The 18,689-nt window shown below is 38.5% G+C and overlaps 1 protein-coding gene across 4 annotated transcripts in view; it reads right to left on the bottom strand.

The window, feature by feature from the left end:
- Positions 1–2,621: 2,621 nt before the first annotated feature.
- Positions 2,622–18,689, bottom strand: part of LOC118227486 (tryptophan 5-hydroxylase 1) — a 214,253-nt gene continuing 198,185 nt past the window's right edge. For 3 of the 4 annotated variants that reach the window (XM_035417998.1, XM_035417995.1, XM_035417997.1), the window contains exons 4-11: positions 18,508–18,608; positions 18,233–18,300; positions 10,043–10,239; positions 9,342–9,477; positions 8,218–8,344; positions 8,006–8,101; positions 4,900–5,033; positions 2,622–4,499 (exon numbers count right to left, since the gene is read on the bottom strand). In XM_035417998.1, coding sequence (XP_035273889.1) covers positions 4,325–4,499; positions 4,900–5,033; positions 8,006–8,101; positions 8,218–8,344; positions 9,342–9,477; positions 10,043–10,239; positions 18,233–18,300; positions 18,508–18,608 — 1,034 coding nt within the window. In that variant the 3' untranslated portion in view covers positions 2,622–4,324. The remainder of the gene's footprint in view (positions 4,500–4,899; positions 5,034–8,005; positions 8,102–8,217; positions 8,345–9,341; positions 9,478–10,042; positions 10,240–18,232; positions 18,301–18,507; positions 18,609–18,689) is intronic. The other variant, XM_035417996.1, reaches the window with a different exon arrangement.

The raw sequence follows: 18,689 nt of genomic DNA, 5'->3' as shown, positions 1-18,689 counted from the left end.
GGGAGGCGGCTCATAAGAGCTGAGGGCGTACACCTGGATCTGGGCGTGTCCTCCAGCAAAGGCTGCTGCCAGTTCCCAGTGCGGCCTCTCTCCAGTCCGCTGCACACTTAATTAGTTTGGTTATTGTTTGGTTCACTCCCAACGACACACACAACATTCTACACACACACACACTCACACCACTGATTCTACTGACGGTCATATACATAACATATTTGATATAGTTCATTTCATTACCTTTGTTAATAAATTATTTGATTATTTAATGGTTTCATGTGTCCCCCATTCTTTGTTGCAACCTGAGAGCCAGGGGTTGTAACATAGTGTATCAAAGCCTTTCTGGTTCTAGGCACTGTGCTGTTGCAGTAAAAAAAAAAAAAAAAAAAGCCAACAGGATGCTGGGATATATAGCCAAAAGTATTGAGTATAAATCCAAGGAAGTTATAGTTATCTTATATAATACATTTGTTAGACCACACTTAGTGTATTGTGTGCAGCCTTGAGGAAACATACTACAAGAAAGATATAAAGGCTCTGGAAAATGTTTAAAAAATAGCAACAAAATTGATTTCTAGTATGAAAGATCAAAGCTATGAGGAAAGACTTAAGATGCTTAACCTCTTCAAGCTTAGTAAAAGGAGACTCAGGGGTGATTTGATTGAAGCTTTTAAATTCATAAAGTGGTTCAACAAAGTGAACAACGAGATTCTTCAGGTTGAGTTCTGTTAGTAGAACAAGGGGACATAAATGGAAATGAACAAAAGGCAGATTCCATACAGACATTACGGAGAATTTTTTCACACAGAGAATACTCAATGTGTAGAATAGCCTGCCAGGTCACATAGTAGAAGCAGAAACTCTGGGGATTGTTGGGCCGAATGAGCTGTTCTCATGATTATTTTATGTTATGTAATATGCAATAAAAGCATGGATTATGCCACTGCACGACATTACCTGGAGGCAAACCATGGATCTATAGGCAGTTTAAAGTTCTGGGGCATAGAAAAGTTCACTGCTTCTAAGAGGGGATGATATTTTAAATGTTTCTTCGCAGAGAAGCATTTTGTATCTTCACTCTTAGTGCAACCATTCGGGGTGTGAACGATCCACCCAGTTTGTCACGTTTTCTGTAATTCCCATATGCCTTGTTTTGTGTTCAATAACTGCTGGTGATAACCTGATTAGTTTGTACATACCTGTGTAATAATACTAGGTGCATTCTGCACCTAGTATTATTACACAGGTATGTACAAATTGGAGAATGGTCCTCTTCACTGATGAATCGCGGTTTCAGCTATACAGGGCAGATGGCAGGCAGCGTGTATGGTGTTGGGTGGGTGAGCTGTTTGCTGATGTCAACGTTGTGAACAGAGTGGCCCATGGTGGTGGTGGGGTGTTGGTATGGGCAGGCATATCCTATAGGCAGAGAACTCAAGTGCATTTTATCCATGGCAATTTGAATGCACAGAGATATTGTGATGAGATCCTGAGGCCCATGGCTGTGCTATTCATCCACTGCCATCACCTCATGTTCCAGCATGACAATGCATGGCCCCATGTTGCAAGGATCTGCACACAATTCCTCAAAGCTGAAAATGTCCCAGTTCTTCCATTGCCTGCATACTCACCAGACATGTCACCCATTGAGCATGCTTGGGATGCTCTGGACAGGCGCATACGACAGCGTGTTCCAGTTCTCACCAATATCCAACAACTTTGTACAGTTACTGAAGAGGAGTGGGACAATATTCCACAGGCTACAATCAATAATTTGATCAATTCAATGCGAAGGAGATGTGTTGCGTTGCATGAGGCAAATGGTGGTCACACAAGATACTGATCGGTATTCTGTTCATTTCATGGTATCTTCTTTTTTGAGGACTCTGTGACTAAGAAATGCATATCTGTATCCCCAATCACATGAAATCAATAGATAAATGCTTAATGAATCTATTTCAGTTGACTGATTTTAGTTTATTACCTTTGAATTCAATGAAATCTTCGAAATTGATAAGTGTTGCATTTATATTTCTGTTCAGTGTATGTACTTCCCCTTTGTCAAGTTCACCTGCTATCGTCAGTTGAAACATTAGTCTTATTTAAATAAATGTGCTTCATTTTGTATGAGTGCTCCAGTGTCTACTTTAGGTCCTTCTGAATAGCCCGGGTATAAAGTTTTGATATTTACAAATATGTTACAGATAATGATCTGGGCAAGCAGCTGAGATAGCTCGTTGAGGTTTGGCAAATCTCCAGGACCTTAAACTTTTCTATAACTCTATTTGGAGTACAATTATTTTCAATAATATGAACATATAAATTTTATATTTTAAAAATATAAACACCTTAAATACATCTGAAGGACCTTAAACACTTCTATAAATCCATTTAGAGTACAATTATTTTCAATAATGGGAACATAAAAATTGTATATATTTTTTTAAATTATCAACACCTTGAACACATCTGCAGGGCCTTAAACACTTTTGTAAATCAATTTGGAGTACAATTATTTTCAATAATGGGAACAGAAAAAACGTCTTTTTTTTTTTTTAAATGTCAGCACCCATCGGCAAAACAATTTTCACATTTTTGTCAACTGACTTGAATAAAACACAGTATTGGACATTATACAGACTTTATTTAAAAACTATATAATAAGATTATACATAACATTTGGAAGGAAAACTAAAATAAAAAATACACTGCAACTCAGTAATCCAAACAAATGCAGAAATATTAGGACTACCATCCAACGACATATTATTTTCAACAAAGCACAATTTAAATATTTTAAATAGGACTAGAACTACATTTCTGAGGACTTTTCCAAGTAAAAATGAAAAAGCTACCTGAATGTTTTTAGAATAGGGAATAGCAGATAAGCATAAAGAAATTACATAACTGATGTAAGTAAATGTTCAATAACAATGGTCAGGGCTCCTGAATTTGGATTTTTTTCTAGCTTTTCAAAAGATAAGTCTATTATGAGAGTGAAGAACAACATTTTTCAGCACATATAGTAAATATCACCATTTCCCAATAATGATTATGCAGTGCAATTGTAATGCTTTTGTCCAAAGTTACAATTTTAGTTGCACTCCTTTGTCCAGAGCTAAAAAGACAAAAGGTAAACTGAGAATGAACAAAAAAAAAAACTCTTCCACAAAAAATTTGCACATTACAATACAATACAAGCCATCTGAAGTATTTTTTCATGTTCAAGCTTTAGAAAGCGATAACATCCCTTTAATGTGCAATATGGAAATACAGACTGTAATGAAACTGCTTGCTGAAAGTAAGATAAATACAAATGAGCCCCCTTTCATCCAGCTATCAACACTTTAATATGACAATCAAGTTGACAGCTGTTCATTTCTAAAATAATATGTGCATTGAACGGTACAGTGGTTACACTATAGAAAGGTCTGTCAACACCAATGAAAGGAAAACAACCTCTAAGTAGAGGCACAAGTAGGATATTCTCCTTTTTAATGTTTTTACTTTAAAACAAAAAAGAACATTTAAGTTGATGCCGAGAGTGTAAATCAAATCATTTTCAATGTAGAAAAATAGGAAATATGTTAACAATTGGCATACAAATTCCAAATTGTTGACTGTCAAAGCTAATTTACATTACATTTTGTACATGCATGTGAAGCCCAAAGACCACTGAATCTAATATCATTTCTTCTATTAAATGATTGATGAATAATTTCACAAACTGTACAAACCAGCACAGCCTTGCTTTAGCCTCTCTGAGGTACTGGCCCACCAAATATTACACTTTTTCTGTCAATCCTGAGATATTACCGTTTAATATCCATTCTGAAACAACATTATTTAGGTCTTTAGCAGATACTGTTGGCACCTTCCCCTTTATCATGCGACCACAGAGAGAGACAATAGCAAGGCACTACTGGGTCATATATTGAAAATATGTGAATATGCTGGATGTGAATTCATAGGTTTCTCCTTCTTATGGTAAGCTTATAATCACTATTTTTAACTCCCACAATTATGCCAGAATAAAACTGTTTCAGCAGAAGTTAATTACAACAGAACATGAGGTTAACAACAGGCAATTGTGACTGGTTTTATCTTAAAATAAGCATTTTTAAATAGGTTCATGAGTTAAAGCAGTAATATTAACAACTTCAATATACTGTTCATTCAGGCTCAAGTCTTTAACAGAAACTTGAAAAGCACATTAGGCTGAATGTTTTGTCATAACTAAATAATCTTAAACCTATGGTTTTTAGTACTATACTTTTGTGACTGATAGAGAGTGCAGTTAATGGGTCATAGGGTAAGGTTAGCAGACTTAGACACCAAGCTGCTTGTTAAGTCGGTTGAGTGCATCACCCACAATGTCCAGCTCATGACGCAGCTCTTCCACCACACTGTTAATGCTGGGTGTGTCCTTCAGAACATCCACACTCTGGGTGTAAGGGTTGTAGCGCACGGTAAATGGCCTTTTGATGGTCTTGGCAAACTCCCTAATTGGCAAAAATAATGAAAATATAACACCACAGACGAGACTGCAAAATTTGAGAAAAATCATTTAACTTCTCAACTTCCCACGCGGATTTTAAGACAGCTTCAGGAGTTTCAGTTGCAAAGGTGGAAAGTAATGATTTCCAACTACTCTCGTTACAGTATTTAAGTACTGTGGTACTTTGAGTACAATTAAGTCAAGGTACTTTTACTTGAGTTGATTTTTTAGTATTCTACATTGCTACTTTTGACTCTTTCTGCTTTTCCTTTTCAGGGGTATACATTTCAGGGGTTTTCACTGCAGTTAAACTTAGGATAGGGTCCTTTTTGATTCTGAAGACAATAACAGGAAAGTTAAGTGGAAATACTTTTGCTTGCCAATAATACAAAATGACCACAAACCTCATCTTGACTTTGGCCTCTTCAAAGCTGTCTGACACAAAATAGACATCCTGGAAGGTGGTGATTATACACTCCTGTTTAGATGTGATTGTGGGATCAAAAGGCAAGATTTTGGCGTTCCCAGAGAGGGCATGCTGTAAGTAGATGAAATGATTTCCCTTAGGACAACAGTTTGAGGTTACGGTTATATGTGTGGACACCTGACATCCAACATCTCATCCAAAATTATGGGCATCATTTGCCTTCACTGGAACTAAGGGACCTAGCCCAAACCATGGAAAACATCCCAAACTAAGGAGTGTCCTGATACTTTGGTCATATAGTGTATAGAGTACTGTTTGTTTATTCAATTTCCAGTTAAGTCAGCCATTTGATGCAAAACAATGGTGTCAGTGTCAGACAATAATGCAGGAAAAATATATTTAACCTGAAATTACAGAAAAACCTAAAGTAAATATTTGTGATGAGAATAGATATAGAGTATAAAGTCAAAGAAAACTCTTTTTTTCATTTTAAAGTGGGAATTACAAGCATTCCGTCAGTACAGTGGCTTAAAATATCTAGGGGTCCTGAAACATATCCAAATCTCTCCAAAAATGAATATGATGCTTTTTGTCCATTATAAAGCATATACATGTGCCTCTTATAAAGGTTTAAAGAGAAACATTGATATCAGATTTAAAAAATAATGCAAAAATATTGCCACTAAATTTGGTACAGTACCTACATGTGTAATAATTAACTCTTGTATGTATGTCTGTATACTCTGTACTCTTGTATGTTTTCTTGTATGGGGATGGGACGACATGAAAACAATTTTCAACCGTCCACCACGTTTTGGCAATGTTCCAACTCTCACACGTCAGCACTGTTGCATGCATCACAAAAACTACTAAACCACCAATGAACACCTATTTAAAGACACTCAATTTAAAAAATAACGTATATAACCAAAATATGTTGAGCAGTAATATTTACATAGCAATGATTAAATCATAGTGAAATCATATCTGTGTTCAGTAGATAGAGACAGCGACAGTAAATCAATGATACAGTCCTCTCCGCTTCTGTCTTACTCCAGAAAACAATGTCAGCTAGGTCTATCAGAAAACATGTGGCTTAGTTATGCTCAGAAGTCCTCGATAATAATAGTATTTTCCAAGAAATTATGAAAAATCGTTGACAACGTTTCATCAGGTGCAGTGTCTTTTACTGCTACCACAGAGTGAATGCAATGATGAGAAAACGTTCAGTTACGCTGAATTATAAAACGCTATTCCAAAAGCAAAATTAGACATGTTATGTGTCGTTAGAAAGCTTATACTCTCACCTACTGAATAAATGAATTGTCAATCAAGCCAGACTGTACCAAAAAGGGCGACAAAACCGTAAACAACATGTGTGGTATTACGCACAGCTATATTGGAAGGTACCCAGATGTCACCAATGCGCGTATATTTCACAAACGGATTATCCAAGACAATATTTGACCACTCAGTCTCAAAAGGGACATCTCTATGTAAAACCAATGGTAAGATTGTATATTCCTTCAATATTTAATCCCAGATATTAACTGTAGAATGACATGGTATAATCTTTTTTTTAATTGTCTTGTTTATTTTGTTATTCACTGAGCAGCGTTTTCACTGCTGTATTGGCATATCTTAGGGCTATTATCGGGTTTATCTTGTTGCTATGATGAAATACGATGTTTGAGCGGTGAAAGAATATTTTTATGAATGCCCATTGCCTAGATAGACAAAATAGTCCATTATGTCATGGGTGGGGATGTAGTTGCAAATGAGACTGCAGGGAGGGGGTGCTTGTTAAATGAACAACCAAAGCGACAATGGTGGCGCTGCAAAACTCTGTATTCGGCATTGTTGTCATGGACCGTAATGAAAATAAAGCAAAACGTTTCTCTTTTTAACTCATACTTTGGTTGCAGGAGCAATGAATGTCTGAGTTTAGCAATCTAGGCACACCGGCGTGCCGACTACTAGGGGGATATCGCTAAGAGGTTAAATAAATGTTTACTGCATTTTTTTTGGACATTGAAAAATAAATAACTTATGCTTAATGGCTGCTTCACTGGAAAGGGTGGTCTTACTGATGCACAGGCAGAGGAGGATGCTCTAAATGGTTTAAATTAATAAACCATTACAAAATCTCAGCGTCATATAAAATCTTTTTTTTCTCTTAGAAAAAATCCACTATTGAAACTCTTGTTAAAAACCTTACACAGAAGTGTAAACCTACAACAAAACCTAAAAACGGTCAAGTGATGGTACGGTGGGGAGGACTGGGAGGAAAAATCTCACTGTACTCCCTTAGTGCAGGTTTTCTATTATCAATCTAATAAAAAATGTTCACTGCTAATCTGTGATTGGTCAAAACAAATGGGTAATTAACAAAATCATCTTGGCAAAAAGGCAAAAATTAAGTTGTTCCCCTTTAGTTTGAAATGAAATACTGAAGAGCCACATATATAAACCAGGTAAAACTATTTATGTCCTGGATCATACACTCCTTGACCATGAGGGAGCAAAATCTGAGGGTGATGTGTAGAACTATTAAAGCTCTATGAAGCCAAATGTAAAGTCTCTGGTATCCTTTAATTTCTCCAAATCTATCCAAAATGTCTAAAATGTGCATTGTTGAAAATTGTAGCATAATCATATCATCATCAATCATTTCACTACAGATCAACTGTTTTGACTTATGAAACTCAGTTTTGCATCCAATCACCCATCCAACCACCCAATGGATGTAAACACCCTCAAAATAATGGATGTAAATACCCTGAAATAAAGCTGACAGCCTGCAGTTTAACCTTGTATTCATAGTTTTTTTTTTTTAATCCAGTTTTCTGCAGAACTACAGAGCCAAAACAGCAAAACTTTTGTCACTGTGTCATATACATGAGCTGTTTCTGTGTGTAACTTCTCTGAAATATGTACTTGTATTTCACAATCTATTGATATCTATAAGAACCAAAGGTTCACAAGGCCCACTTGAAAAGTACAGAAGCGTATTTTATAGTAAGATGACCATAAACACTTGTAACATTGTATAAAAAATAAGACTTTGTTAAAGGATGTGTGACCTTGAGTTCACTGATAGAGGACAGCAAACCGGCTCCGTATGCACGCAGCTTCCCTTCCTGTTTACACAGTCCAAACTCCACTGTAAAAAAGTAGCACTGAAAAGCAGAAAAGAGTGATTTCAATACCATGTCAACACAAGAACTGGCATAACACTGAGGCAGCTTGATGCCCAACCTGAGAAGCACTGAAGGAGGCGTAGCATGGCACTCACCGTGGCCAGCTTCTGTACGGAGTCATCAGATGCCCCAAGTGAAGCCAGGCCGATCTCCTGGGAGAACTGGGCAAAGCTGGGCTCCGCCAGCAGAGGAACATGGCCCAGCAGCTCATGACAAGTATCCCTGACACCCACAGACATAGACATTTACGGACGTGCAACGGTTGGGGTGGGCATTAGGTTTGGTTAAGATTAGGTTCGGGAGAAATAATCAAGCATGTGATAATCTGAATTGACAACTTGAATTTTAGAACAGTTAGACATTTGCCTACAATTAGTGACTAATAATGAGTTATAAATTAGTATAAAACCATAAAATGATGCTGTTACAGGAAAGTGGGAAGTAAATAAGAAATGCACAGAAAAACTTTGTAAAGACCGATGGGCGAATAAAGTAATATCCTTGGGGTACACAGAAACTTGTAAATGAGCAAAGGTGACATCATGTAAAGTATGACTTATTTAACATTTTCTAGTAACACTTTATTTGATACTTCACTTAGCTAATGGCTTCATGACAGTGTCAAAAGAACTTCATAATGCTTTGTTACGTGTCATTATGTGTCATAAACTGTCACACGGGATTTTAACATTGGTCATTGTCACAGTAATATGATTTCATGACAGTTATGTACACAGTAGAATTACAGTCTTTGTCTTAAAAAGTAATAAAGTTGTAATGACAAAGTAATTTGTCACTTTATTTGAACTAGCCAAATTGTGTCTTGATGCTGTCTTAATGCATTACGACACGTCAACCAGATTTCTAAGTGCACGTTCAAAATTAAAAATTGATATAACAAATATGAAGCTGCAAAGTGATAGTGTCTTGTTTGCTTTTGTGGTGGTGGTAGGGGACTGAAACAAATGTGAAATAGTCATCTGATCATTTCTTCAGGCCCTCGATACGATTACTGTAGTTTGGTTGGTGTGAGCGCTGCAAAACATATACAAGGCCTGACTTGCAAGTACAGAACTATGCTTTTTTTGGAACAGGGCTTGCTGTCTTTGGAATGCCATAGTAATGTGAAATGTGTCAGACTAAAGTCTCAAAGATAAAGAGAAAATCATCACTCTAAGAGCAAGGCTAAAGTACCCTTAAGCAGTATGAGCACACTTACGGCTCGGGTGTGTAGAGGGGGTCTGAGCTGTGACGAACATACTGGGTACAGTGGAAAACCCGAAATGCCAGGCCTGCAAGGAAGTCACGAGGGGAAAGATAGCCTGCCACTGGCCGGATAGTAAAACCTGTACGCTCTGAAACATTGACACACAAGTCACATACTGGAAATAAAATGTATATCTTCTTAATGCATGGCAGGCAGAGAACTAATCCAGGCATAATACACTTACACTTGATGATCAGACAGACTCATATCATCGATTACTATGACCAGTCCTGCGTTTTGACCATTTCTTTGAAGCCCATAGACACTTACGCTGAGTTTGACACATAGACACTGAAACAGCCCCAGGCTTAGATTGATCTTGACACACTGACTGATGCTGAAGCAGGCTGAGAAAAATACAACCCTGATGCTTAGAAAACATGTTCCCGAACATAACAGCCTCGATGGAAAGTGAGACTGATACACTCTATGTTTCTAAGAGGCAGTTTCAATTGATCCCAGCTTATTTAGAAGTTACTATTTGGTTTAATGATTTGGCAATAAATAACTTTTAGATTTTCAGTGAAGAACAACATTGTTTTAAAAACCACACATAAATTGTGTGTCTGTAATTGTGATGCTTATTACTGTTTGAATTAAATCTGGTCCCAAAAACTCAAAGACAGTTGGCAAAGAGAGGTTCAGTGTCTCACCCCTGAGGAAACGTGAAACATCTTCCAGTTGAGGAATGTTATCCTCACGGCAGTCACAATATTGGGTAAGTAACGGCAAGTTCTTCAGGTACTCTCGACAGGCATGGGTGGGGTAAAGCTTGTTTAGCTCCCTGAACACCACACCCCATGTCTTCACCTCCTCCTCGGTGAACTCAATGCGAGGGATGGGGTCCCCACTGCAAGAGAAATAGAAATAAATGCAAGAAATTAAGCCCTGCATGAGAGACATAACTCAATTAGATAATTTAGAACATTTCTGATTGAATTTACTTTCATATTTATTACTTAAGACACACTGGATTAGCAGTCTGTTTTTGCACTGCATCAGAACAGCTAACTAGGGAGAACTGCAATTATCTTTGTTCCGTTTAAAACTAATCACTGGATTTTCATGTTTTAAATTATTTTCATTTTTTAAATGGTAAATGATTAATGATTTTCATTCTTAAAACACATCAATGAGATGTTTGATGAAACAATTTGCATTATGGTCTGATGATCCTGATGAAACAAACAGTACTGTCACAAGCCAAGTTGCAACAGTGTTTTGAGATGTTCATAATTACGGTTTTGTTAAATCCATAATAATATGGTATAGGACTGTAGTATCAGTGGTTCCAAATTCAAATGATTTACCCTGTATAAAACTAAATTATCTCTTCTGTTACAAACAGTTGATTCAAGAACAGACAATCAATTCTTTGTATATATATATATATATATATATATATATATGGCTATATTTTAACAATCTAAGCGCACGGTCTAAGGCGCATGGCGCAAGTGTATTTAGGGCGTGTCCAAATCCACTTTTGCTAGTTTAACGGCAGATAATCTGAGCGCAAAGTAAGGCGCATGTTTCAAAGGGGTTGTACTTAATTTGTCTCTTAATTAATCATAGGTGTGTTTTGGGTGTAACATGAAATAAATCATGTCATCTCCCATTCCCTTTAAAAGCCGGGTGCGCTTGCACCTTGGTGGATTGCTATTATAATGGCGGATTTGTCATTACTGTGATTAGCTAATTCTGATAAATATTATGACTAACCATTATGACATGTATTTTTTTTAAATATCGCGCGTTGTGCACCCTCCTAAGTAGGCGCATATTACTATCTTAATAATGCGCCCTTAAAATAACACTAAAATACTGCGCCATTGACTTAAGACCAGGTTTATGTTGATCAATCACGCAATTGCTTTCCGCTGCCTCAAGATAGCAATGCGCCAACAATGCGCCTGACCACACCTCATTTTAAGACCAACACGCCCATGGGCGTTCAGATGGGTGCAAGTACATTTGCTATTTAAACAACGTGGGCGCTGCACGGGAAAATGACAACTGCGTTGGTCTGAAACTAGCAAAGACACTTGCGTTGCGCTTGGCGTCGCTTTGCACCGGGTGTAATTTAGAGCCCATAGTCTCAATATTAGCAAATATATTTTGATATTTACAATGTTTTATAAACCATGCCCCGTTAGCCTTACAGCCAGTAATGTTGATTGCTAAGCACCGCAAAACAAATCATTGCTCACTGTGCTATATATTGGTTCAAGGGATTAGTAGTCATAGTCCAGTAGTTTGTGGATATTGTCCCCACAACCGAAGCTTCACCTTATGTTAAAATGAAGGTCACACATGCATCACCCAAACACATAAGCATGGCTGAACACAAAACTACTCTGGGAAGTGAACTGCAGCATGATGATGCAGCCTGAGGCATTTCCTCCAAAACGACAGAGGCGGACTGCTCTACAGGACAGACAAAGTGGTTTGACAACACAGCAGTTAAGTTTGAGACTGTGCTTGTTTGTTTGCTTCAAGCTGTACATGAATTTGATACACTACATTTCCGAAAGTATGTGGCCATCCTTCCAATTAGTGGTTGTGGTTATTTCAGCCACACCCATTGCTAACAGGTGCATAAAATCAAGCTGACAGCCATGCAATCTCCATTGGCACACATGGAGATTTTTATGCGCTGAAGAGTGTAGTGCATATAAACCATCTGTCCTCGTTGCAACACTCACTACAGAGTTCCGAACTACCTCTGGAAACAACGTCAGCACAAGAACTATTCATAAAGAGCTTCACGAAATGGGTTTCCATGGCTAAGCAGCCGTACCCAAGCCTAAGATCACCATATGCAATGCCAAGCATCGGATGGAGTGGTGTAAAGCACACTGCCATTGGACTCTGGAACAGAGGAAACATTCTCTAAAGTGATGAATTACGGTTCACTATCTGGCAGTCTGACAGACAAATCTGGGTTTGGGAGAATGCATAGTGCCAACTGTACTGGCCCGAATAGTGCCAACTGTAAAGTTTGGTGGAGGAAGAATAATGGTCTGGGGTTGTTTTTCATTATTTGGGCTAGGCCCCTTAGTTCCAGTGATGGGAGATCTTAATGCGACAGCATACAATAACATTCTAGAGAATTGTGCACTTCCAACTTTGTGGCAACAGTTTGGGGAAGGCCCTTTCTTGTTTCATCAGGACAATGCCCCTGTGGACAAAATAAGGTCCACAAAAAATGGTGGTGAAGTTTGAAGTTTGGTGGTGAAGAACTTGACTGGCCTACACAGAGCACTGACCTCTTACCCAATCAAACACCTTTGGAATGAACTGGAATTCCAACTGCGATGTAAGCCTTATGCAGAGCATCAGTGCCCAACCTCACTAATGCTCTTGTGGCTGAATGGAAGCAAATACCTGCAGCCATGTTCCAAAATCTACTGGACAGCCTTCTCAGAAGGTTACAGCAGCAAAGAAGGGTCCAACTCAATATTTATGCTCATGGTTTTGGAATGAGATGTTCAACAAGTACATATGGGTGATGTTCAGGTGTCCACATACATTTGGAAATGTAGTGTATCTGACCCACTGAAATGTGTGTTAAACACACTGAAAACTGCCTGTTATATGAAAAGATATTTTGTTGCTTTTTAGTAGTTGGGGATGATACTTCGCCTTGTTTTTTAATCTTCTGCTTTGTTACTGGAAGAAGTTTTGAGGACACGATATCTCACTTATTTTAACATGCTAGTGGTAGTGGGAAATGGATATGGTTTTCTGCTTTCCCATGTTTTTTTCATTTTCCCTAAGATGCATGGAAGTAAGCCCCCTGAATCACCTCAGAGACTTTTGCTTTTGTCTCAAAACAAATGTTGTTGTGGACAGTTTGGTAGCTCGTCCTGTACTATGTTGTACTATTCTCCTGTATGCATTGTCCCCCACGGTCTGGTATCAAATGTGGCCAGTACCATCATACTGTGTAGTACATTTTATAACACTAACCAAGTGTGTTCAGCAATAGATTTTAAGGCACAACTGTTTCACTCCCACAGACCAAGAATACATTCACAAACTAATTCTGAAATCCAATTCCTCCACTTCCCAACTTGATCTAGCACCAACTTCTTAAAGCCTGTCCCCCCTGTCCTTTCAGCTCATATCTCCTCACTCGTTCCCCTCTCTCTGAAAACTGCTACTGCCACACCCTTACTTAATAATCCCTGTCTTGAATCCACTGTCCTTAATATTTACAGGCCTATCTACAACCATCCCTTTCTTTCAAAGGTCATGGAAAAGGTAGTGGCCTCCCAAATACAGGCACACAAGTGCAGTAATGACCTGTATGAGCCTTTCCAGTTACGTTTTCACTCTCACCACAGCACAGAAACCTCCCTCCTCTGAGAATGAATAACCTCCTCCACTCTGCTGATTCTGGTTTCAATACAATTATACCCCTCCTTGATCTCATTAACTCATTTGATACAGTCAATCACAACATCCTACTTTCTCAACTCCAATCTCATCTAAATACTTGCAAAAGTGCTCCAGCCTGTTTCAGATCCTACTTCACTGACAGGCAGAATTTTATCTACACTGCCAAACACAAATCACAAACTGCTCCAGTCTCTCGAGGTATCCCACAGGGCTCTGTCCTAGGCCCTCTTTTGTTTATTATCTATGTGCCCCTCTCGGATCTATCATTCATCAACATGCTTTACAATTTTATTTTTATGCCGATTACAGTCAGATTTACCTCAGTACCAAACCTACTGATCTCTCCTCCCTGATAAACTGTTTACAGGACATTCAACGCTGGATGGCATCAAATCTCGTCAAGCTAAACTCTGACAAGACAGAAATCATGCTGGTTGTGTCCAAAGCTGTTGTCTAAGGCAAGGGTAACCAACAGGTTGATCACGATCAACTGGTCGATCTTCAAATCCTTCACTGTCGATCCCTAGCATTTTCGCATTTTCTAAATAAATAAATAAATAAATAAATAAATAAAAAAATAAAAAGTTTTTTCATGCTCTGGTTGGTTGGTTGGTTGTTTTAACAAACTTTTTAGACCTAGCTCTGGCTCGTTGATTTGAATAACACATAGGTCATATGTTATCTTACAATCACTAATTGGTTATTTGATACGCTGAGGTCTATGAATGGCTGCAAGCAATTGTGTGTGGGGGTAAAAAAAAATGAGAAGACACGCCTCATATGCCAACAGGCGGTAGCCTTGTCAAAACGTGGCAGCCTAGACGTTTCTGTAGCTGCCTTGATAAGATGCTGCCTTGCATCTTATCATTCATGGCAACACAGTTGCCCCCTCTGCTGCAGTCCATAACCTTGGAGTTACATTCGACCCCACACTCCTTTCAGACACAAATTAACTCCATAACCATAACAGCATTCTTCAACCTATGCAACATTCCCCGTCTTTGCTCCTGCCTCTGCCGTCATGATGCTGAAACTGTAGTTCATGCATTCATCACCTCTCATCTGGTTTACTGTAACTCACTCTAACTGCTATCTGGTCTCCCTGGAAAATCCCTCAATAAACCACCATACATCTAAAACACAGCATACATCTAAAACAAATCTGCTCATATCACCCCTGTTCTCCACCAGCTACACTGGCTTCCCATATCTGCCTGCATTTAATTAAGACTCCTCATCATTACATACAAAGCACTAAATTGACTTGCCCTTCCTGCCTCTCTGAACGTATTTTCCCTACACACCAATCCACCCAATCAGATCTTCTGGAACCAGTTTACTCTCCATTCCACACACGACTGTTTAACATGGGAGCTAGATCATTTAGTGTGACTGCCCCGAGACTTTGGAACACCTTACCCCAACACCTCTGTGAATACAGTAGTGTCTCCTCCTTCAAAACCAAACTCAAAATGTACCTATTCCACCAGCACTACCATATGCATACCCCCTCTTAACAAACCTTTAAAATTTACTCCTTCTTCTGCCTCTTATCTCTTTAGTGTTTTGATGCTCTGTGATTCCATGGAATCTTATTGTCTGCACATGTATTTTGTTTTTCTATTGTTTTATTTTTGGTTTTATGTTTTCTCTCTGTATATCTATGCATTTTACCTGTTTTATTTTTTCCCTAGGGTCTGAGAAAGGTGCTATATTAATAAAATGTATTATTATTATTATTATTATTATTACTATTATTATTACTATTATTATGATCAGAAAGCAGTTCTTTGAAAACAGTTAGAATCTCAGTGGAGTTTGTGTACATGAGCTGTTGCTGAACCTCAAACTTCAACTTCAGCAATGTTGATTGCATTATGGTTTGAGCCATAACACAGTTTGTAGCAGCAGTAACAAGATTGAAAATTCAAGTGTGCACAAATTAGATGCCCTAACCAATCATTAGTTATGACTACAGGTAAATAGCTATAAAGATATATATGTTTGAGGCAGTTCGAGCATCCCTGTGGATTTTACAGCCATTGTCCTGTGCTTGAAAGAAAAGGAAAAAGAGATAAAAATTAAAGCCGCAAGCGGCATTGGGAGGGGTCCAAGCATTGGCACGATTGCGCCCCCTATGGATCGATTTTAAAATGGTTTTGTCCTCATGATCATATACCTTCACCCAATATATCTACTGAATATCATGATGATTGTATAAACTATTGATCACTTATGGCCAATTGTGTGCTAAGAGACGCTGTCGGATTACTTAGTTGCGTCGCCATGGATGTGTCCTAGCCGCTTGCCGTAAAGGCCTTTATTATGACGTAACACCTAGATGGCATGTCGTAACACTTAGATGGCCCGGCATGTATGTAGAAAAAAAGGCGTCAGACTAGTGTTGTCATGATACCAAAATTTTTACTTTGATACCGATACCAGGTTTAGTATCAAAAACTTGAAACTTAAACGATACTGATTCGATACTCGGTACCTAACGATACTGAAATTACCTTAATAGATCAGAAACGTTATGTCCACAAGGTTTGACCTCATTTTCGAATTCACGGTTTATTAAGTTTAAGCCTGTTCAACATATTAATAAGCATAGGCCTATACTGTTACAACACTAAACAAGAGAAAAATATATTAAATATGTTTCAAAAATTAAACAATTGTAAACGAAATAATCTTTAAACAGGTCTTTCACTTTTAAATAGATCTATAAACAGCATATTTTAATAACAATACAGCATCTTCCTATAATAAAATATTTCCAAATTACAAAGAACTGAGTCAAAGCTTGCTGTATCAACGAGGATGAATGCACAAGCGCACGTCACCTAACTTGGCTACCTTAGTTGCTACTGCCATCTAGCAAAGATTCTGACAAATTACACTTTTCATCCTCTCAATCAGTAATTCGGGAGACACATTTCCCTGGCTTTTACATTTGACCCTACAGTACCGAACGTTGGAAAATTTTTAAAGTAAATTTTAAGTACCGAAGAAGTGTAAGTTTCTGTGTACCGTGCAACACGACGGACACATATTCCAATCCATTGCTCATCTTAGCAGAGAATGCAAATTTCAGGGCGCCTCAGAGATAAATAGAATAATAATACATATTTGAAATAGTAAATACGACATTGAAAAAAAATGAAACAAAATACGAAGTATCAACTCGCCATCCCTGCTACCTGCGTGCTGTGCGCAGAGTACCATATTATTTATTTCGACATTGGCATTACAGCACAAATTTTGTTCGCGTTTTTTGTCTATATTCAATATTAGTAATTTCAGCGAGAAACTGCAGCTGTAGACACAAGAAAGTTTGTTATATTATGGTAGCAACAGAACGAAAATATTTTTACCGTCATTATTATACCAGCGTGTTTTCGCACGTTTGCAGAGAAACTCAAATACTATCAATAAAAATGTAGATGTAGAGCTGCAGCTCTTCCGCGCCGCAACTAATAAAAATGTAAAAATGGCGGCAAACAATATGGTGGACATAGGCGTCCCAATAGCAAAGTTGTAGATCACATTCAGATGCATCGGTCGATGAAGTTTTGTGTTGATCTGACTTATGGTGTGGGTGTTATGGCCTTTTACGCATGACCCTTTGTTATAGCGCCACCATCTGGCCGACATAGCTGATTTGTAGTGCCTGAATAGTGGGGGGCCATAGGAACCCGCCTACTACATTTGGTTGGTCTACGACTTATGGTTGCTGAGCCTCAGACGCTTTTAGCGGAGAAAGCTTCCGCACCACAACTAAAAAGTCTAAATGGCGGGCAAACAATATGGCGGACACAGGTGGTCCCAACTGCAAAGTTGTAGAGCACATCCAAATGCATAGGTCAATGACATTTTGTGTTGATTTGACTTATGGTGTGGGAGTTATGGCCTTTTACGCATGACCCTTTGTTATAGCACCACCATCTGGCCGACATAGGTGATTTTTAGTGCCTGAGTAGTGGGGGGCCATAGGAACCCACCTGCCAAATTTGGTTGCTCTAGGACGTATGGTTGCTGAGCCTCAGACACTTTTAGCGGAGAAAAATAATAAGAATAATAATAATAATAATAATCCTAACAGATACAATAGGGTTCCACCAGCTTCGCTGCTTGGACCCCTAATAATAATCCTAATGGATACAAGAGGGTTCCACCAGCTTTGCTGCTTGGACCCCTAACAAGAGAGGGACCAAAGGCTCAAGGGGAAATTCCCATGCCCACGTACACCAAATCCAACTGTTCAGAATGGATTTGAGTTCAGGTGCTAAAGACTAGCGATTCATAACAAACAAACAAGACAAATGAAATGAACACTAAAGATGACAGCACTATGGCTTTCTCTTTCCATGAAGGAGAGAGATTTGTCATTGTCTTATTATCATTTAGCATATGATATCACTTTATTATATACTTACTGTTTGTAGCTCATGGCCAGATCAGCGAAATGCTTTCTCCTCTTGCGGTATACATTGTCCTTAAAACCCTGCCAAGAAACACAGAGATATGATAATCATGTAGTGTATGGACTCATAGCTGAGGCAAAGCATGTGGCTACTGGTGAATCAGGACAACACAGGGAATGAAGTAACATATTTATTGTACCCACTAGACTCCACCAAGGGGGAAGCAGTGCACTGAGTGTACTTACTGAGTACCACTTAGAGTGAACCAATGTACAGTGCATACCTACCGGGTGATCAGCATCCAAGTCCGACCCATACATCAGGACACGATTGGCACACTTGTCCAAATCAGAAATCTTCTTTGGGAACCAGGGCACATTGTCCATATCTGAAACATGGAGCAGTTTTTACATCTATGCATTACCAAGTGAACCAACTGGCACATGTTTCTTTCAAGCAACAACATGTC

The sequence above is a fragment of the Anguilla anguilla genome, chromosome 5 (assembly GCF_013347855.1).
Source record: "Anguilla anguilla isolate fAngAng1 chromosome 5, fAngAng1.pri, whole genome shotgun sequence".
Classification (NCBI taxonomy): Eukaryota; Metazoa; Chordata; class Actinopteri; order Anguilliformes; family Anguillidae; genus Anguilla; species Anguilla anguilla.
This window is presented reverse-complemented; position numbering and strand designations above follow the sequence as displayed.